At 42.5% G+C, this 22,280-nt stretch overlaps 1 protein-coding gene across 2 annotated transcripts; it reads left to right on the forward strand.

Annotated features, from left to right (window-relative positions):
- The first annotated feature begins 2,206 nt into the window (after window positions 1–2,206).
- Window positions 2,207–22,280, forward strand: LOC108258818 (ly6/PLAUR domain-containing protein 1). Of its 2 annotated transcripts, none has more exons than XM_047151448.2 (3): window positions 2,207–4,051; window positions 9,192–9,326; window positions 22,055–22,280. In XM_047151448.2, the coding sequence occupies exons 1-3, from the start codon at window positions 3,943–3,945 to the stop codon at window positions 22,213–22,215; spliced, it is 405 nt and encodes a 134-aa protein (XP_047007404.1). In that variant the 5' UTR covers window positions 2,207–3,942; the 3' UTR covers window positions 22,216–22,280. The 2 variants fall into 2 exon arrangements, with proteins under 2 accessions (XP_047007404.1, XP_017313252.1); XM_017457763.3 differs by lacking the exon at window positions 22,055–22,280 and adding an exon at window positions 14,107–14,894 and having other exon boundaries at window positions 3,709–4,051.

The following is a 22,280-nucleotide window of genomic DNA, read 5'->3' on the forward strand; positions in this document are numbered from 1 at the left end:
CTCCGCCGAGGACTTCGCTCAGCCTGTCTGCCCGGCTGTGGTCGTCGCTCTGCCTTCATGCTCCGCCGAGGACTTCACTCAGCCTGCCTGCTCGGCTGTGGTCGTCGCTCTGCCTACCTGTTCAGCCGGGGACGTCGCTCCGCTTTCATGCTCCGACGAGGACGGCGCCCTGCTTCCCTGCTCCGCCAGGGATGCCGCGCCGCCGTCCTGCTCCGCCGGGGACGTTGCTCCGCCGTCCTGCTCCGCCGAGGACGTCGCTCCGCTTTCATGCTCCGCCGAGGACGTCGCTCAGCCCGTCTGCCCGGCTGTGGTCGTTACTCTGCCTCCCTGTTCAGCCAGGGACGTCGCTCCGCTTCCCTGTGCCGCCAAGAACACCGTGCGGTTTCCTGGCTCTGCTTGGGACATTCAGCCCTAGGGGCCGGGGCCGCCAATGAAATGGGATGACTCATGGCACTCCGGGAGGAGTGCCTTTGGGGGGGGGGTTCTGTCATGATTTCCCCTTGAAGCAGCGTGCTCTAAGCGTGAATGCGCGAGCACCTGCTTTTCCGTTGTTGACAGTAGTGACATCTGGACACGTGTGTTTTGTTTATGTTTCTGTCATGTCTCCTCCCTGTTCTGTCATTGGCTGGGATTTCACGTGTGTCTGTATTGCCCTCAGTTGCTAGCAGTTCAGATGCTGATCATGTCCACATATATGCCACGCGCCTCCCAGCACACAACATGGAAGATTATCGTAGAGTTAGATTAGTTCATCTAGTAGTCATAGTCACGTTCCATGTTTAGAGTTAGTTCACGCTGGATTTTCTGCTCCCAGTTCCTCGTCATAGTTCATGTTTCTCGTTTTGTTTATCGACCCTGTTTTCCGTGACCACGACCTTGATTCATGTTTAACACTGTGTATGCCTGTTTGCTGATTGCCTGACCTTCGCCTGTTTTGGATTACGTTTATGGATCACGTTTTGGATTTGTCTGCCTGTCTCTCTTTTAAAAATAAACACTGTTCATACTGCACTTGCATCCGTCCTATCTCCGCTCCGTCATGATACCTGTGAGCTCTTCATAGTACTGATGGGACACCTCAATCTGGAATACATCAAGTCAGCAAAGAGGCATGAATACCAGACCAGCCAGATCCACATTTTACAGGCTCTTATTGCTGAAGAGTTCAAGAATGTAAACTCTGAGGCCAGGTTCTGCTTGTATCATCCAGCCATTCATCCATCCATTTTCTGTACCACTTATCCTACACAGGGTTGCAGGAAGCCTGGAGCCTATCAGGCAGGAGACACCCTGGAAGAGGTGCCATGACCAAAATAGATGTCATAGATGTCATAACTGATGTCATAACTGATTTACCCCTTTTCAAAAGAAAACCCAAGAATCCTATGAATGATAGATTTTCCAAGGCTCGCTGTTTTATTCCATGATGTGCCCTACCTTCTACATTATCCAGATGATTTGCACGTGTGGTATACCCAAGAACCTAGTGTAACATCGACACACTTGATTCACAATGCATCTCATTCAAGGCCTTTATGTAAAAATTGTGAGTCACATTCAGTGTAACCTAGGGATACCACCTACAGGTCAACAGTCCGATTGAAAGAGTTATGAAGTTTCTTAGACTTGCATCCTCCCATGGGCTCTATCCAGGGTAGCCTTAATAGTCTCAGTGAAACAAAGTATGGATTTCTACTATGGATGACCACAAAAGATGCCAAAGAACGCCAAGTTAACTATGCCCTTAAACCAACCACTCCAAGAATTGTCCATGGTGGGCATGACATAGCCTGTCCCCTCCCTTTAGGCATGGCTCCTGAAGTGGTCAAACTTTGGATGGCCTGGTTACAGGTGGCCTGGATACCCCTGAGTATAGCAATAACCATGGTAAGGTCTGAGGGGGTAACAACAACAACAGCGAAGCAAGAAGGCAGAGCGATGTCCTCGGCCAAGAAAGTGAGGACATTTACATTTATGGCATTTGGCAGATGCCCTTATCCTGAGCAACTTGCATGTATCTTATTTATACAACTGAGCAGTTGAGGGTTAATGGCCTTGGTCAAGGGCATGGACTCATGACTTTCTATTCAGTAGTCATTAGTCCAATGTCTTAACCACTGAACTACCACGACTGTCCACATCTGAGCAGAGAGGTGGAGTGACATCCTCAGCTGGGCAGGGTGGGGTGGATGAAGTCATCAGCTGGGCAGGGAGGCAGAGCAACCTTCTCTGTAGGGCAGGGAGAGAGGGAGACGATGTGATCCCTGATCTGGGCTTGTACCTTTTCCTCCCGCCATCTTTTCCATATATGACAGATATACCAATTGCTGGCCAATTTCTCAAGCTGCTGTTGGTTCTGCTTGAGGAGGAGTATGTATGTATGTGTGTATGTGTATATGTGTGTGTATGTGTATGTGTGTATATGTGTGTGTATGTATGTGTGAGTGTGTGTATGTGTGTGTGTGTGTTATCTGTGTGTGTGTGTGTGTGTATGTGTGTGTATGTGCGTGTATGTGTGTGTGTATGTGTGAGTGTGTGTATGTGTGTGTGTGTGTTATCTGTGTGTGTGTGTCTGTGTGTCTGTGTATGTGCGTGTATGTGTGTGTGTGTGTGCATGTGTGACTGTGTGTGTGTGTGTACATGTGTGCATGTGTGTGTGTGTTATCTGTGTTTGTGTACATGTGTGTACGTGTGTGTATATGTGTATGTGTTATCTGTGTGTGTATACGTGTGTGTATGTGTGTGTGTGCGTGTATGTGTGTTATGTGTTTGTGTACGTGTGTGTGTGCATGTGTGTGTATGTTTGTGTGTGTGTGAGTTATCTGTGTGTGTGTGTGTGTACGTGTGTGCATGTGTGTGTGTGTATGTGTGTGTGCGAACGTGTGTGTGAGTTTTCTGTGTGTGTGTGCGTGTGTGTGTGTGCGTGTATGTGTGTGTATGTGTGTGTGTGTGAGTTATCTGTGTGTGTGTGTGTGTGTGTGTGTGTGTGTGTGTGTGTGTCAGGCTGATAAATGAGGGGCCGTGAGGGTTGCGGAGAGTGTGATGCCTCTCCCCGAGTTGACATCATTCTCCTGAGTGTTTGTGAAAGGTTATTAAAGAGACTTTAATCATGACTACACAGTTTCTGTCTCACTCTGTCTGTCTCACCCTCTCTCATGGCCAGAGGTCAGTCGGTCTCTCTGTCTCTCTCCATGACCAAGCCATTTCCACTTAGCTAGCTCAGTGTACAGTAGCTGTTTTAGCTAGCTGAATATTTTTCATGTTATTTTCACACATGATTTGTACACCGTTCATTTATAGTAATGTGTGATCTTTACACATTTACACATCAATGCAAGTCGTTTCAGGGCATAACGTGTTGAAATGAACGTTCTAGTGTTTCTCACATGTAAGAATATATCACTGACATTATCACACTTGAAAAGTGTGAGGAGAACTTCACTTCTCTGTGTGTATTTGTGTGTGATGTAGAATGTTGTGATGTAAGCTAGCTTTGATCTCATTTAAGCTGTGTCCCTCATGGTTTTCTGCTTGCTGTAGAAGTGCACTATGAGGATCGGTTTCCTTCAGTAGTGCTAGAGGGATAACACGAGTGTCCTGATCCAGGAACTGGACAATCCTCTATGTAGTGTGTAATGGAAGAAAGACACACAGAGCAGGACTGAGGCACGAGCCTCGGAGACCTACAGCCTATACAGTAGCTTAGTTTTTATGTTAGTGTCGTAGTGTCTTACTCTGATTTCTGTTCATAAATATAAACATAAAATAAAATAAAAAAGTCAGACTCCCTCCTCCAAGAACCCTGCCCTCCTCCTCCAGCACCACCACCACCACCTCCTCTTCTGCTTCCTTCGGTCACGTGACGCTCTCCTGCGCCGTTCTTCCCACAGTGGAGTGCTGCAGGAGGGAAATTATCGCGCGCTGATACAGAGAGCGCTATGGATGGTGCGCGCGGGCTGCCGGGGGTTCCGTGACATGCTCGCCAGCGCGAGGAGGACGATGCCGGTGCTGGGCTTCAGCGTGTTGACGGTGCTGCTCTGTCTGCGGGAGGGTGAGTAAAACACCCAAAACAAAGCAAAACGCGCGCGCACACATATACATACATACACACACAAAGACACGCGCGCGGCATCAGAAGACCTGTTACACCTGCTCACGCGGCGGAGATCAAAGTGGGACATGCCGGGGAGCGTTAGAGCGCGCGCGGCGGGAGAACGCTCTCTCTCTCTCTCTGATTTATTACTCACCTCAGTATAATAAACTGTTAAGAATAATACTAATAACGACAACAACAGTTTATAATAAACACGTGCTTTATTCATAAATAATCGGAATCAGCACGCCTTCTCATTTAGTATTATTATTTATTCTTTACTACATTTAGCGCAGGCTGATTTTCCCCCCGCGCGCACACGCAGGCACGCCTGACTCTGATAAACATTCATTATTATTTTTATTAATAAATCTGATAACATTAATATCAGGACGTGAAGATGAACTGAACACACGAGCGCTTTTAATTAGAATTACAATTATAATTAAATCTCCTGGTTATTAATGGATTACATGAAGATGACCCAGGTTTGTGTGTGTGTGTGTGTGTGTGTGTGTGTGTGATTTAGTTCCTGATTGAAACTCATTACATGTTAATGCGATCATCACGTCAGTGTGCTGATGACTTCACGTGCCTCCTCATAAACTCATAAACATTTACAACTAAATAAGTTATAATTATATCTCTGTGTCGGTAATAAGAGGAAGCTTCTCGCGCGCACATTAAATCTCCTGAGTTAATCATGTTAATTAATCCATGTGTTATTAATTAATTAATTATTACAATATTACAGATTATTTATGTGTGTATTTATTTATTTAAAGGAATCAGTGAAAATTCTTCAGAACGTTTGCTATAAGAGAACCTTTTTTTCTGATATCCTGATGATTCTTTATCTCTCTGGTTTGTTTGTGCTACAGAGTACTAAACTATTTTAGCTAGAATTAATGAGAACCAAAAGGTTCTTTAGGGAACCATCACCCTAAAGATTTTTTTGTAAAGACAGTGAATGATGCTCTACAGATTTTACAGTGTGTGTTAGATTTGGGACAGAACCATGATGATGATGATGCTGAGGAGGAGGAAGTTAATAGGACACACTCAAAACATTATGCATTTATTAATATATAATATTATACTATAATGTAAAAAAAAATCTGCGTCTCTCTCTCTGTGTGTGTGTGTGTGTGTGTGTGTGTGTGTGTGTGTGTGTGTGATGAAGAAAAAGATTCTTGTGCACATAATACACACACACACACACACACACACACACACACACACACACACACTCTGTATTTAATATATAGTAGTAAATCAGTTGCTGCCAATACATTTCTGTTTTATACCAAAACATTGCAGCAAAATTATACATAAAATTATAGAAGTATGTTTTTGGGAAATTATTTAAAATCACAGAGAGATAATACTTAATAGACATAATACTTTATCATTTATAAACAATCCTCTTTAATGAATATTAACATCAAACCCTCTGTGCAAATTTATTATTTATTAAATCCAGTGCAGGATTTTATTTAGGTTAAAATTAAGTTTATTATTATTAGGGGAATATTAAGGCATGTTAATTAATATTCAATTTAAAATCAAATCAAAAGAAAACCCCCAAAGTGTATGTGATATACACAATTTATTAGGAACACTACACTAATACTGGGTAGAGTCTCCCTTTAGCCTCAATGCTTCATGGATTTCACAAGATGTTGGAAACAGTCCTTTGAGGTTCTGCTCCATGTTGAGATGAGTCTGCTCTAACGTTCTCCTGCTCCATGTTGAGATGAGTCCGCTCTAACGTTCTCCTGTTCCATGTTGAGATGATTCCGCTCTAACGTTCTCCTGCTCCATGTTGAGATGATTCCGTTCTGGATTCAGATCCAGTGACTGTGAAGGCCAGTGAAGAACACTAAAGTTATTGTCATGTTCATAAACCCAGTTTGAGATGACTGTGCTTTGTGACATGGTGCATTATCATGCTAGAAATAGCCATTAGAAGATGGTCATTTGTGGCCATGAAGGGATTCACCTGGTCAGCAACAATACTCAAATATGTTGTGGTATTTATTTATTATTATTAAAAGCCCAAAGTGCACCAAGAAAACATTCCTCACACCATTACACTACCTCCACCAGCCTGGACTGGTGACACAAGACAGGGTGGGTCCATGGGTTCATGCTGTTGGTGCCAAATTCTGACCCGACCATCTGTGTGCCTCAGCAGAAATCAAGATTCATCCGTCCAGGTGATGTTTCTCAGTCTTCAGCTGTCCAGTGTTGGTGAGTCTGTGTCCACTGCAGCCTCAGCTTTCTGTTCTTGGCTGACAGAAGAGGAACCCGACGTGGTCTTCTGCTGTTGTAGCTCATCCACCTCAAAGTTCAATGAGTTGTGCATTCTGAGAAGCTTTTCTGCACACCACAATGATACAGAGTGATTATCAGAGTTACTGTAGCTTTTTTCTCAGCTCCAACCAGTCTGACAGTTCTCCTCTGACCTCTCTCTTCAACAAGATGTTTCCGTCCTCAGAACTGCCGCTCAATGGATGTTTTTTCTTTATTGCACCATTCTGAGTAACTCTAGAGACTTGTGTGTGTGTGTGTGTGTGTGTTTGTTTGTGTGTGTGTGTGTGTGTGCATGAAAATCCCAGGAGATCAGCAGCTATAGAAATACTGAAACCAGCCTGTCTGGCACCAACAATCATACCACGGTCAAAATCACGGGGAGAAGTTTCCTCATTCTGATGGCTGATGTGAACATCACCCAAAGCTGCTGCCCGTATCTGCTTGATGTTATACATTGCACTGCTAACACACGATTGGCTGATTTGATGACTGCATGAATGAGTAGGTGTACAAGTGTTCCTAATAAAGTGTTCAGCAAGTATATATATATATATATATATATATATATATATATATATATATATATATATATATATATATATATATATAAAAGTATATGAATTATTAAATCATATAAATGTGTGTGTGTGTGTGTGTATGTGTGTGTGAAACTGTAGTGCAGAACTAATTGTGACGAGTGTCACTGTGGAGTGAAACGTTAAATCTCTTCACATTAAACCAATAAAATCATCAGAACATCAGTAAACACTGCTGAGCTTTAAACATTAACACAAATTTTTATATAATTACTAGAGAATATCTTGCATTTATATTTTCTCGGCCTGAGAAATGCTCCTGTGGCTAACTGTGTGTGTATGTGTGTGTGTGTGTGTGTGTGTGAGAGACAGAGAGAGAGAGAGAGAGAGAGAGAGAGAGAGAGAGAGAGAGAGAGAATATAAAGGTCACTTTGTGTGCAGTGTTTTCCTACATCATGGCGGTAAGTGCATAAGGCTTTACAGACCCGTGGAGGCCACAGCGTTTATAAGCCTGCAGTGTGTGCACATGTGATTACACATCCTCACCTTATATTAATATCATATATTAATGAAGTGCATTTTTATTGATGTTAATTACTTCATAATTCACACACAAATTTACACACATCAAGATGTTTAAAAGCAAAAGTGTGTCATGTAGCAATAATCAGATTATTGCAGTGTTCATGATTTAGTGTGTTCAATTTATCAGATTAGTGACATTATTTTAACTAATCTAAACATCGGAGAATAAATCTTGTCTAAAACGGTGTTTGTCTGTGGGGTGTGTCTGTGCATGTGGGACGTGTCTGTATCTGTGAGGCGTGTCTGTGTCCGTGAGGCATGTCTCCAACTGTAGATCGTGTCTGTGTTTGTGAATTGTTTCTGTGTCTATGAGGCGTGTCTATGTCTGTGGGGTGTGTCTGTGGGGCATGTCTGTGTCTGTGGGGCGTGTCTGTGGGGCGTGTCTGTGGGGTGTGTCTGTGGGGCGTGTCTGTGTCTGTGGGGCGTGTCTGTGGGGCGTGTCTGTGGGGTGTGTCTGTGGGGCGTGTCTGTGTACGTGAGGCATGTCTCCGTCTGTAGGGCGTGTCTGTGTCTCTGAATTGTGTCTGTGTCTACGAGGTGTGTCTATGTCTGTGGGGCGTGTCTGTGTCCCTGAGGCATGTCTATGTCTGTGGGGCGTGTCTATGTCTGTGAAGCATGTCTGTGGGGTGTGTCTGTGGGGCGTGTCTGTGGGGTGTGTCTGTGAAGCATGTCTGTGGGGTGTGTCTGTGGGGCGTGTCTGTGGGCAAAATGTGATCTAATTCATATATCATTATATTTTTTGGTTTTAAATTTATATTCACAAGTTATTTTTACATTATATTAGAAAAAAACACCATTTCATGATTCTGTCCACATTTTCTATCCCTGATATTTTTCTGGTTTAAAGGTGGTGGTCTAGACAGTACTGACAAACTCTACTGCAGTGAGCCCATGTCCCCACCTGACGCTCACATCTTTATTCAGAAAAGTGAAGGAGAATGCTGGGTATGAAAGACTCACAGGTGTGTGAGCTCAGCTATATTGTCAAAACAAGGATCTGTGTGAAGTGTGTTAATGTGTACACACACACACACACAAACACACACACACACACACACACACACACACACACACACACACACACACACACACACACACACAGAGCTGTGGAAGACAAACATCAGCAGTACATAAATCCACAAAGAGAAAATCAAGGCAGATCAAGTCAGTTTATCTCCATTACAGAGCGAGTCTCTTCTGTTCCACTCGGAGTTGAAGCAGTTAGACCTGAAATAACATCTCTGACCAGACAACAGGGCGTTGCTTCAGAAGATAAAGGGGCGTGCCCTTGACATGAGGAGGAGGTGGAGCTTATAATGCTTTAATATAGTGTACGTTTATTTGTGTGTAAAAGGCATATGGGTTTGGGGAGGGTGACCGGAGTAAGTTTGTGTGTCAGTGTAACTCACACTATTGTATGTTTACTCAGGTTGCCTTTGTTTTATCTTACACAACGTCCTCACGTGTTCACACTGACACACACATAAACTGCATTCACCAACAGCACGTATAAAATACAAACTGCACGTATAAAGTATACTCATAAACTACACTCACTAACTCTACTTATGAACCAGATTCTTTTGGTCAGAATCTTATTTTGTGCTAATAAACATGTCACCTGTGTGTGTGTGTGTGTGTGTGTGTGTGTGTGTGTGTAGTTGGTGCTCTGCAGATTCAGTGTTATCAGTGTGAGGAGATTCAGCAGGATGACTGCTCATCTCCAGAGTTCATCGTTAACTGCACTGTTAATGTGCAGGACATGTGCCAGAAGGAAGTTCTCATCAGGTGGGACGGTAAGAACACACTGTCAGATTTTTATAATGTTTACCCGTTTATTCAATGTTTATTCGTCGCCGTCATAACAGCCACGTCCCCGTTATAACAGCCACGTCCCCGTTATAACAGCCACATCCCCGTTATAACAACCCCGTCCCCGTTATAACAACCCCGTCGCCGTTATAACAGCCACGTCCCCGTTATAACAACCCCGTCGCCGTTATAACAGCCACGTCCCCGTTATAACAACCCCGTCGCCGTTATAACAGCCACATCCCCGTTATAACAACCCCGTCGCCGTTATAACAACCCCGTCGCCGTCATAACAGCCACATCCCCGTTATAACAACCCCGTCGCCGTTATAACAACCCCGTCCCCGTTATAACAACCCCGTCCCCGTTATAACAGCCACATCCCCGTTATAACAACCCCGTCGCCGTTATAACAACCCCGTCGCCGTCATAACAGCCACATCCCCGTTATAACAACCCCGTCGCCGTTATAACAACCCCGTCGCCGTTATAACAACCCCGTCCCCGTTATAACAGCCACATCCCCGTTATAACAACCCCGTCGCCGTTATAACAGCCACGTCCCCGTTATAACAACCCCGTCCCCGTTATAACAGCCACATCCCCGTTATAACAACCCCGTCGCCGTTATAACAACCCCGTCGCCGTCATAACAGCCACATCCCCGTTATAACAACCCCGTCGCCGTTATAACAACCCCGTCCCCGTTATAACAACCCCGTCCCCGTTATAACAGCCACATCCCCGTTATAACAACCCCGTCGCCGTTATAACAACCCCGTCGCCGTCATAACAGCCACATCCCCGTTATAACAACCCCGTCGCCGTTATAACAACCCCGTCCCCGTTATAACAGCCACATCCCCGTTATAACAACCCCGTCGCCGTTATAACAACCCCGTCGCCGTTATAACAACCCCGTCCCCGTTATAACAGCCACATCCCCGTTATAACAACCCCGTCGCCGTTATAACAGCCACGTCCCCGTTATAACAACCCCGTCCCCGTTATAACAACCCCGTCCCCGTTATAACAGCCACATCCCCGTTATAACAACCCTGTCGCCGTTATAACAACCCCGTCCCCGTTATAACAACCCCGTCCCCGTTATAACAACCCCGTCCCCGTTATAACAGCCACATCCCCGTTATAACAACCCCGTCGCCGTTATAACAACCCCGTCCCCGTTATAACAGCCACGTCCCCGTTATAACAACCCCGTCCCCGTTATAACAACCCCGTCCCCGTTATAACAACCCCGTCCCCGTTATAACAGCCACATCCCCGTTATAACAACCCCGTCGCCGTTATAACAGCCACGTCCCCGTTATAACAACCCCGTCGCCGTTATAACAACCCCGTCCCCGTTATAACAGCCACGTCCCCGTTATAACAACCCCGTCGCCGTTATAACAGCCACGTCCCCGTTATAACAACCCCGTCGCCGTTATAACAGCCCTGTTGCCGTTAAAACAGCCCCATCGCCATTGTAATAGTCCCTTCGCTATAATAACAACCCTGTCGCCGTCATAACAACCCCGTCGCCGTCATAACATCCTCCGTCGCCACCATACCAGCCTCTGTCGCCGTCATAACAGCCACGTCCCCGTCCCCGTCATAACAATCCCGTCGCCTTTATAACAGCCCCGTGGCCGTTATAACAGCCCCTTCGCCGTTATAACAGCCCCTTCGCCGTTATAACAGCCCCGTCACCTTTATAACAGCCCCTTCGCCGTTATAACAGCCCCTTCGCCGTTATAACAGCCCGTCGCCTTTATAACAGCCCCTTCACCATTATAACAGCCCCGTCGCCTTTATAACAGCCCCTTTGCTTTTATAACAGCCCCTTCGCCTTTATAACAGCCCCTTTGCCGTTAAACAGCCCGTCGCCTTTATAACAGCCCCTTCACCATTATAACAGCCCCGTCGCCTAACAGCCCCTTCGCCGTTATAACCCCATCGCCTTTATAACAACGCCGTGTTACAGCATTGTATCATTACAGAGGTACAGTGTTACAGTGTAACTGTTAGTGTTACCGTTAGTGTTACAGTGTAACTGTTAACTGTAACATCATTGCAGGGTTACACTATTACAGTTTTGTAACATTACAGAGATACAGTGTTACAGCAGTGTGAACGTGTTACAGTATTGTAGCATTAGTGTTATAGTGTTGCAGTATTACAGTGTAACAGCAGTACACAGGTTGTTAAAGTGTTACAGCCTTTCAGAATGTCAGCACTACAATGTTATAGTGATACAGTGGTCACAGTTACAGGGGTCCTGCATATCCTGTCATTGGCATTCATTGTCTTGATAGTGTTTAACCTTTAGTTTGCATTGAATTGTTGTTAGCACATACACTTTTGATAGCATTTAGCATTTCTGTTAGGATGTAGATTTTTATTTAGCATTAGCACTATTATTAGATTGCATGTCTCTAGTATTAGAGAGCATTAGCATTGCCTGTCTGTGTCTTTCTTTATCGTTCTTGTTGTAAATTTATAGTTCTATTTTTGCCATTTCCCCATGTGTTCAATCACCCCCTTCTTCAGTAAATTTCAGTTTCCTAGAGTTCATTCCGTTACAGTTACAGTGATACAGACCGGACCCTCCTGTCCAGCAATGGCTTCTCGGTAGGGAACACTTTGATGGGTTTAGTTGTTAGAACTGTCTCAGTGCAGACGTATATGTAGGCCAGGACTGATGTACTGTATTCTTCAAGATCAGCTCTCCTCATGAATACATCTCTGTCTGTAAGCTCAAAACAATCTTGCAGTTGTGAGGTGGCTTCCTCACTCCAAACTTTGAAAGTATTAACATCTGTCTTTGTTCTGCTGATTAGTGGCATATAGGACGGGTTCAACACCAGTGAAACATGATCATGACAGGCCAGATGTGGGGATGAGTTGGCTTTGTAGGCTCCCAGGAATAATTGTATGGATATCCAGGATATTCTTTTCTCTAGTTTGTTAATGTGTGAAGGTAATTTAAGCAGTATTGTCTTCAGTCAATGTGATTAAAACCTCTGATACAATCACGGCACACTCTGGATATGTAGTCTACACACACCGCCAGGTTGCTTATTATGTTGTTGTTACTGTTGATGTCATAGTTGTTGATGCTGTTATTGCTGTTGTGTTATTGCTTTTATCAATGTTTTTATCGTCATGATTGTTTATGTTGTTGGTGATATTGCTGATGGTGATTTTTTTTTTTTATCTTTGTCATGGCTGTTATTGTTTTCAGTGTTGTTGTTGTTGTTGTTGTTGTTGTTGTTGTTGATGTTGTATGGTGTGTGTGTGTGTGGGGGGTGGTGGTGGATGGGTTAATAAAAACAAGGGGCTATTCCAGGCAGTGAGCTAATAAAAGTGGGACTTGTTGGAAATAGGCTTGCTTGATTTAGAGTAACAGGTCAATCCATCCATGAAATTCACACCCACACATGATATATGAGGAACAATGACATATAATTAAATTATACAACAAATAGAAAAACATGATTGTAAATAAAAGCAGCACCTTGGCAATTAACAAAGCTGAAGAAGCAGCATGGCAGAGAATATACATCTGAATAAATGTGTAAGAAAATATCATTAAAACAAACAAATAAACAATTATATAAAAGACAATTAATTGGTTCTGCTCATAAATCATATACAGTATATATAAGATTATTTAGCCAGATTTTACTGTCTGTGCTTTAACTACACTGTAAGAAAAACTTCATACACCTTATAGAAGTTGAATATACTTGGTTCAAATGTATATCAGCTTCGATTAGCTTCGTTTGCGGAACGGAAATTAGTCGGGCTTGTTGAAATAAACCTGGCTTATCTAGTTAGCTTGCTTCATGGAATAACCCCAAGTTCTTTGATGGATCCTGAGTAAGAATACAGTGTCAGTGTGTAAGCAGGTTAGATATTCCATCATGATTCCTCGGTGTGCTTCTGGTTTTATTTGATCTTATTTTATAAAATGAGTTGCACAGTACATGATGAACATGGTCAGTGAGATATGACCTCACAGTGGAGTGAGGTTATATAAAGTGAGGAGAAAGCTGTTACTGTTATGCTTAATGTAAAAGTGTATATACAAATGTACTTATGAGCTCATCTATGAGTTTATTTATTATAAATAATAAACAATCTAAATAAGAATGCATGAAAAACCAAGCAGAATTTGTGAGTTAACTGAATGACATAACCCAATATCCATGATAAAGTTGTAATGGAGTCTATGGGGAATAATCACTATTAGTGTAGAGGCACAGATCATTTTACTGTGTAATTTATAAAGTAGAATTTGTGTCCTTATTTTCTTTTAACCTACAGCCACTATTAAAGTCACACAATAAAAGAGGGAAAGGAAAAAAAAGAAGGGAAAAGAGGAAATGTTAAAAGCACATAAACACTTATCAGTGAACTCAACAAATCAATAACAAATAGAAAAATCTAATTAATAGTAAAAATATTGCCATGGTTGCACCTAACATGGTGCAGGACGACGACTCCCATCAGCCACTGCACCACACACAGTCATGATGTTCATGTCACATGACTGTTTGCACCTGATCCACATTTATGTTTAATGAGCACTAGTATTTAAATCAGTTCATTATTAAATGTTTAAGTATTGAAGTGGGAAAAAATATGAAAAACAAAGAACTTGGTGGGGAAATTATTGTTCTTTAAAATGTGACTTTTCTGTTCATCAAATATTAATTTAGGGTAGTAAATTAAAGTAATTTCTGTGTGTGTATACAGGTGTACACTACAGGAAGTCATGTGCGTCATCTGGGGCGTGTCTGATCGCATCATCAGGGTATCAGCAGTTCTGTACAGGGAAGCTCAACTCCGTCTGCATCACCTGCTGTAACACACCGCTGTGTAACGGCCCACGGCAAAGACGCCGCCCACCCGGCTCGTCTGCCTCACCCCTCCCCCTCTCACTATTGCTCATCTCTGCCCTCCTCTCACTGTCCCTCTCTCTGTCTGTCTCTCCATCTCTCTGTCTCTCTCACTGATGCTTCAGCTCTGCACGCTCACTGACTTTATATCACTTACGGAGAAACCATCAAAACTGTCTCACTTCCATTGTCTCCCTTTACGTCACCCTCTCTGTTTCATTCACTGACGCTAAAGTTCTGTCTCTCTCTGCCTGTATAGTTCTCTCTCTCTCTCTCACTCTCTCTCTCTCTTTCCTGCTCCATACTGCAACTAAATTTATGCCAGTCAGATATTAAAGGTCATATCCTCTTCCTGTCTCACTCTTACTTTTACTCTCTCTTTCTCCTTCTCCTTGTCTCTCCCTTTGTTCCTGTCTCTGTCACTCCCTGTCTTTCTCTCCCTGTCTGTCTCTCTCCCTATATCTCTCACTCCCTGTCTCTCTCACTCCCTGTCTCTCTGTGCTTTCAAAAGACAGGCTGTTAGTGTTGGTCAGTCTATACAGGATGTGCAGGTTTATACACACAAGTCCATAAGTATGCAGTTATACCTCAGAAAGACATTGCGCTGCAACACCTCATTGTTGAAATAAATAGACTAAAAATCCATCTGTTTATGAGCTCTCTCTCTCTCTCTCTCTCTCTCTCTCTCTCTCTCTCTCTCTCTCTCTCAGTAACTTAGACCAAGTCCTTTCCACCTCTCAGTCTCTCTAACTCTATCTGTCTTCACATCTGTATTGTGTGTATGTGTGTGGTAAGGCATGGATCTCTGAGACAGAAGCTCTGCTGGGGACCCTGAGGGCTTCATTAGGAGAGGCTGTCGACTGTGTGTGTGTGTGTGTGTGTGTGTGTGTGTGTGTGTTATATAAGAGTGGAAGTTAGGAAATGGGGGGGGGGGGGGGGGGATGTTACTGCATGAGTTGTTATTGTGGTGTAAAGTCACAGAGAGACAGACAGGACTGTGAGACACACTCATATCACAGCTTCATTATAAAACACTGCAGATCGTAACATGTTCTTGGAGATGAGTAAATTCTGAATAGCCCAATGATAAAATGAAAGTTTTTAACAGTGTTTAGAGTGACATACCAGTTGTCAAACTGCACTTATGTGGAGGAGTTAGCAGATGAAAAGACTGATTAACTGAGAGCACAGCGTGGTATGGAAACTCCTTATAGCTTAATGATGGATAAAGGATGTGATATCTACAGCAATGTCTGGGAGGTTTTAACCATTTTCAACTCTGGCCTCAGTAGCATCCAACAATGGGTCTGGATTGGTCTCTTTGATCTGGCTTGCGCCACTGATCTGGCTCTAATCTAACTGAGTGGGATTGGATAGTGATGTGCAACCTGCAGTCTGAAAATGCTCTTTCAGACAGTGCTGGTTACGATGAAATTCACTCTGCCACACTACATGGAATTTATTTTCATTTTATTCAGCTTAAAAGGATGAAAAATAAGTGTGGGAGAAATTCCTTCAGGAGAGGGTGGGATTAAAAACAGTCACAGTGATATGAAAGTGTTAATGGTCCAATAAAGACAATAAATAAATAAACATTTAAAAGTTTTGTGCACTTGACTGCAGAATCAGCTTCATCTAGTCTGATGATGGCTTTCTTTACCATTTTCCTGTGTGTTTTCTGCCTCACATGTACACACATTCACAGTTGCAGAAGTATAATTCAGATTTGAATGGTGTTAGTGTGAAAAGGGTGAAGTGCCTGAGTTATAACACACCGTGTAATCAATTTCAAGGTGGAGGTTGATCTGATAAACTGGAGCATTTGCTCAGATATTCAGGATACAAAATCAGTTCCTCTGAAAAAAGTCATTTTTCCTCATTACAATTTTTTTATCCATAGAAGTCTTTTTGCTGAATTTATTCTGAATGCTTATTTTAAAACTTTCCAGACATTTTATTATACACTGGTAATTCAGTATACACCTGAAGAACATCTGAAAACCATGTTTGTGTCTGTACATGTAATGGGACACACTCAGTACTGCATGTACAGCCTTAATTCAATACCAAGGCATTGATATTTATCTTCTCTCACGATGAAGCCACACTAACTGGGCTTATTGAAGGTCTCTCAGGTTTATGAAGCACGATGGTTTATCTTCCATCCACATACAACTCAACTGAATGACTGAATGTTTAAAATTGATTTCTTCGTGCCCTTGATAATGTATTTAAAAAAAAAAAAAGATAAGAATTCTGGGAAAAGTTTCACCCCATAATATAGAATAATGATTATACTTGCTTGCAGAAAACTTCTTGAAAATTGAAATATGATTGGTGACAAACTTAAACAGTAATCATGGAAATTGCCTTCTTAAGTATAGAAGAGCTCTGATTGTCACTCAGGCACCCCAAATAACCCATAATTCCTATTCAGCACAGGAGCTACGCTAACCAGATTCAAGATATCACCAGCCTGTAGAAGAATCACTTTCAGCTGCTGCATACTTTTTTTAAATAACACAATCAAAATACAGAAAATGGATCTAACGGATCCTAAGTGAATCTGGTACTCAACACAAAGCCCACAACAATATTGAGATATAACAAGATCAGACTGACTTGAATCCTTTAACACAATCCACCATACTTAGTTCACCATACTAATTCACTCTATCAGAGAAAGAGTTGGACCACTTACAACGATAATAAACACCTCTCTTAACATTGACTCTGTAAAGCTTTCAGACTAGCAGTTATCAAAGCAATATGAAACCTGATATTTACCCATATGAATTGCTAAATTACACTGTCATCTCACACCTCCAGGATCTCCAAAATCTCAGAGAAGGTTGAGGCTGAGCACCTGAGCTCATCACATACAGCAGAATAAATGTTCCAGTTAGGAACAACTTAGCATTTGTTAAAGAAATATGAGCATCAGAGTCATTTTGAATTCATTATAGTTTTAAATTGAAGTCTATTACATTGAACTGAAGTTATGAACTGTTCAGTGATGGAGACTTGAGTACAAACTGTTCTTAGCTATTGCGGTCTAATGGCTATTCAAGGATGAACATCCACATCCATCTTTATGGTTTCTTTGTGGTACCATCCGCAGTAATCTCATGTTGATCTTTAACTGTCTGTGTGGGGCAATCCTCTAGGTCAGCCATCAATGAGAACTCAGTACAGGATCATCAGTATGGATCAGGCAGGTATGGAGAGCAGAAAGGGTCAGAATCAGTGGTATCTCAGCAGTAGCATGTGTAGCTCAACAGAAAACGCGAGGAAGGGCAAAGAGAGAGAACACAGATTATTAGGTATGCTCCTGTCCTGTAATTCTTTATGAAAATATACATTGTGTGTGAGTGAAAGCAGGGACTCCGGCAAGACTAGCTATGACAGTGTAACTAAAAGGGAGAACCAGAAGGGAACACAGACAAGAGGGCTCCCTGGGACTCAAGGTGGCCAGCCTCTCCATCATCAACACACCTGGGTGTCACACTCTATACCTGTGAGCCTCTAGATCTGCTACTTTACCTAAGAAAAAAAACTATTAATAAAAAACTTGAATAAACAAACATGTTTTCAACCTGGACTTAAACATTTAGACTGTGTCTGAGTCCCGAACACTAATCGGAAGACTGTTCCATAACTGTGGGTCTTTATATGAGAAAGTTCTTCCCCCTGCTGTAGCCTTCACTATTCCAGGTACCAACAAATAGCCTGCACCTTTTGATCTACGTATCCTATATCCTCCTATAAAGGAGGGAAATTAACCCTGTAATGTCCTTGACCACAGATGGAGACATGTTCAGCTTCCCTGTGGTGTATTTGTATTCTGCTGGAAGGCTGGAGTCCCAAAGTATAAACTCTATTCTCCAGCTGACGATGAAAAAGTATAAAGTATAAAGTAACTGGCCATATTCTCCAGCTGTTGATGAGTAAGTATAGAGTGTAAACTGACCATGCTAAGTGTGCTGAAATGATCTTCAGTATGAACATGAGGGTCAAATTTTTATTTGAGTTTTTTAGATTTAAGTCTATATTTTCCAACTGAGACTTGAGCAGCAACTGTTTTTAGCAAGTACAATCTTTAGGCTATGCAAGTGAAACTGTACACAGTCATCTTTAGTATCCATGTGGTACCACCCAAAGCAGTCTCACAGCAATATTTAGGCTATATATGTGGAGCCATCCTCAGGAGCAGCAAGTGATACTCAGGTGAAGGAGGCACCATGCAGAAGTAGAACATCGAGATGGATCAGACAGAGAGAGAGAGAGCGAGAGAGAGAGAGAGAGATTATCATGTATGCTCTTAATCACCATATGTCCTATAGTGATTTAATTAATTAAGTGGGAATTAGCACTTTGTTAAAAGTGTTATAGTGTTAAGTGTTATATAAAAATAAGTGGTTTTTTAGTCTGAAGCTACTCTTAGTCTCTGACCTAGTGAGCCACTTTGAGGATGTGTTTATTTATAGGGACCTGAAAGCATTTTTGAAAGCTGCTCTGGATAAGATTGTCTGCTGTATATATATGCTTAACGGCATTTATATTTGTGTTCTTCAAACAAAAGTGAAAAAAATAAAAATAAAATATATATATATATATATATATATATATATATATATATATATATATATATATATATATATATATATATATATATATATATATTTGATGAGAATAAAGTCTCAACACAGATAAGAATCTCCTGGCAAGTGATTCAAAAACAGGAACTATGTCATTTCTAATTAATAAAGAAAATTCTAAATCTTTATATGTTTAAATATAGAATATATTTACATGTAGATATTGACAGACAGACAGACAGACAGAAAGATAGATAGACAGACAGACACAGATATAAAGGCAGGCAGACAGATGGACACTGCAGTGTATCCCATCTCTGATCCAGCAGAGCTGTTTATCGGCTGAAATGCTACTCTGTGATTGCTGGTATAAATTTCTTTGTGTGTGTGTGTGTGTGTGTGTGTGTGTATTAATCCATTAGGCCCATCAGTAGAGGAATTAGGGCTTTAATTGGCTGTAATTGCTATGATCGATGCCAATATTCACTCACTGCGATCCAACATACAAAGCAAACACTTGTCAGTTGTTGGTCAAAATGTTGCTGCAAGACAAACATCTTAGAGTCAGACTCTGGTCTGACAATGGCACTCCACAGCTTCAGCTAGGCATGGGAGCTAGGCCCAGAGACCACGGCCTCGCCTACGGCAAAAATGCTCAGGTCAGATGCTCACCATCATACCTGTGCCTAAGAAGTCAGCAGTGTCAAGTCTCAATGACTACCACCGCATAGAACTTACACCAGTCATCATGAAGTGCTTTGAACAGCTGGTCATGAATCACATCAGAACCAGACTCCCCATCACACTGTAGCCTCTGCAGTTGACGTACCTCCCCAACGATTCCACAGTGGACGCAATCTCTCAATCTTCATCTGGCAGTAACCCACCTCAACAAGAAGAATACATACATCAGAATGCTGTTCATACACTTCAGTTCAGCATTCAACACCATCATCTCCCAGCAGCTGATATATTGACCTGCTAGGTTTCAGCACCAGATCTGGACCTGGATCCTGGACTTTATCTCTGGGAGACCCCAGCTAATTCAGGTTGGCAGCAAGACCTCCTCCTCCTCCCCTCCTGCACTGCGGCCTACAAACATGGCCGTCATCCACTGCAATTCCCAGAACACTCACATTCATGCTAATCACACACACCTGCATTCAATACACAGCACTCACAACCACAATATAAAAAGACTGTTTGAACACAATGACTTCGCGTTGTATTGAGTGTTCTCACCTTACCGAGCGATTGTTTCCATAGTTCTCGTTCTTGATTCCTGGTTATTGACTTTGTTTCTTGTTTTGTGTTTTGCCTCGCCCTGTTTATGTCCGTCTGCCGATCGCCTGACCTTTTGCATGATTTTGGGTCATGCTTTGGATTACCGATTTCGATTTGTCTGCCTTTATCTCCTTTAATAAAACTCTACTGCATTTGCATCCTTCCTCAACTCCTTATCGTGACCGTATGTCAGAGGGGAGGGATGTGTGAAGGGCTTTTGTTTAGACTGATTGAGGCCTTGGGAAGAAACTGTGCAGGTTATTATGGGAAATCAGGACTTTTATTCTGGGTTTCTGTTATGAAGGGAAACACTGAAAAAGAAGTGGCTGGGATGTGTGGAGACAGCTGTAATTTTCCTTGCTCTCATCCTCATCCTGGATGAGTATAGGTCAGTGAGGGTGGGGAGCTTGCAGTTGTGGAGCTGAACCAGATGGAAATGGAGGATGTGACTATCGATTATACTGGTGCTTTGTAGAAGAGGACCAATAGCTTCTGTGACAGTTTAAATTTCTTTAGCTGTCACGTTGCAGGGCCTTCTTGGTGATTGTGTTAGTCTTTCTGTCCCATTTGCAGTCCTGCTGGATGAGGGTGCCCAGGAATTAGTGTGACTCTTCTCTGCTGACTGTTGAGACATTTATTTTTATAGGAAGGTGTGGTGGATGCTTTGTTTTCTGAAATCCATAATCATCTCTGCAGTTATGGGATTGTACATGGAGCTCAGAATGATTTTTGCCACCAGGACAAATATGGATTAAAGCATGCACAGATCAGAATCAGACAGACCGTACAATGCCTTTCTCTCTCACTGTGGTTCTGGTTCCAGGTCATAGTTTTGGTTTCAGAAGAGAAATAGACATGAAAAATTCATGTCCACATTCATTCTTTTCTGGACCGCTGTTAAAGGTGCACTGGGTGGAATCTGACCTCTAGTGGTGACAAGGTGAAACTACAAAAAAACAAAAGGAATGATATATTTAGTTTAGAGCTGATTTTTGCTTTAGCCATAATGAACCACCTATTTATCCCAAATTTACTGTAAATAAAGTTCCATGATTTTCTCTCGATTATATCTAGAACATCTTTCCATGCACTTGATTCTGCTATGTTTGCATTTCTGAGCAATAGACATGGGGGTAGAGTGTAGAGTCCAGGGGGGTGGGTGGGGGGTTGGGGGGGTCTATATCATGACTGACATGAACATCCATCCATCCATCCATCTTCTACCACTTACTCCTTCTTCAGGGTCGCGGGAACATTATAAACACAATTTTTGGGTTTTGTAATAATTTGTAATAATAAGAGTAATGAAAAATAATATTGACTAAAGCACCATTAAATATCATTGAAGCTTCTGAACTTCACATATTGTCTTTCTTTCCTTCTTTCCTGCCAATCTCTGATCATGTCTCATACTCTCAGGCAAAGGACTAATTTTTAGAAAATATGTGCTCTGTTTCCATGGCACCATGTGGCTCCCCACTTACACACTTTCTCTCACTGTTGCCATGACACATCCTACAAGTGTTAATAGAACTGCAATTACATGGTTCTGCCAAATTGTGGAGCTGGGACACACTCAGCTTCGATTCTGAGAACATCATAGGTGAAGCAGATACTCCTACTACTTTAAACTTTACTGATTAGTGCTGTTTTATCAGCACACACCTCTATCATCCATTTTGGCAGCAATCAAACAAAAGACATTTAATTGATAGAAGAAACATATGTTTTGGACAGTCCGAGAATACGTGGCTGCAAGGTGGGGCCACAGAAACACACACGGCTGGCGGCTAATGATCAGCGCGGCAGGTCTCCACCGTCCAGCAGCCGACGGGAGCATGTAAAAGGGCCTTCCTCCCCTAACAAGGAGAGGGACTGTCTCCAAAATGCTGCTAATGTATTTTTTTTGCTGTTTTCCCACAGAAGACACTGCCTCAGAGGAAGACCTCTCTCCCTGGCTGCCTCCCCAGAGCTCCAGAAAAGGCCTCAACCCCCTGAGAGACCACACCACGCCCCCTACACCGATCCCCCCTGAACACCTCACTCCACCTCTCCTTTTCCTACTTTCAAACACTGTTGAATAAAAACCCTCTAAGTTCTGCACCTAAGTGGCCTCCTGTGTATCTGTGCTCAAACCACCGCAGCCTAG

The sequence above is a fragment of the Ictalurus punctatus genome, chromosome 26 (genome assembly GCF_001660625.3).
Source record: "Ictalurus punctatus breed USDA103 chromosome 26, Coco_2.0, whole genome shotgun sequence".
NCBI classification, from domain to species: Eukaryota; Metazoa; Chordata; class Actinopteri; order Siluriformes; family Ictaluridae; genus Ictalurus; species Ictalurus punctatus.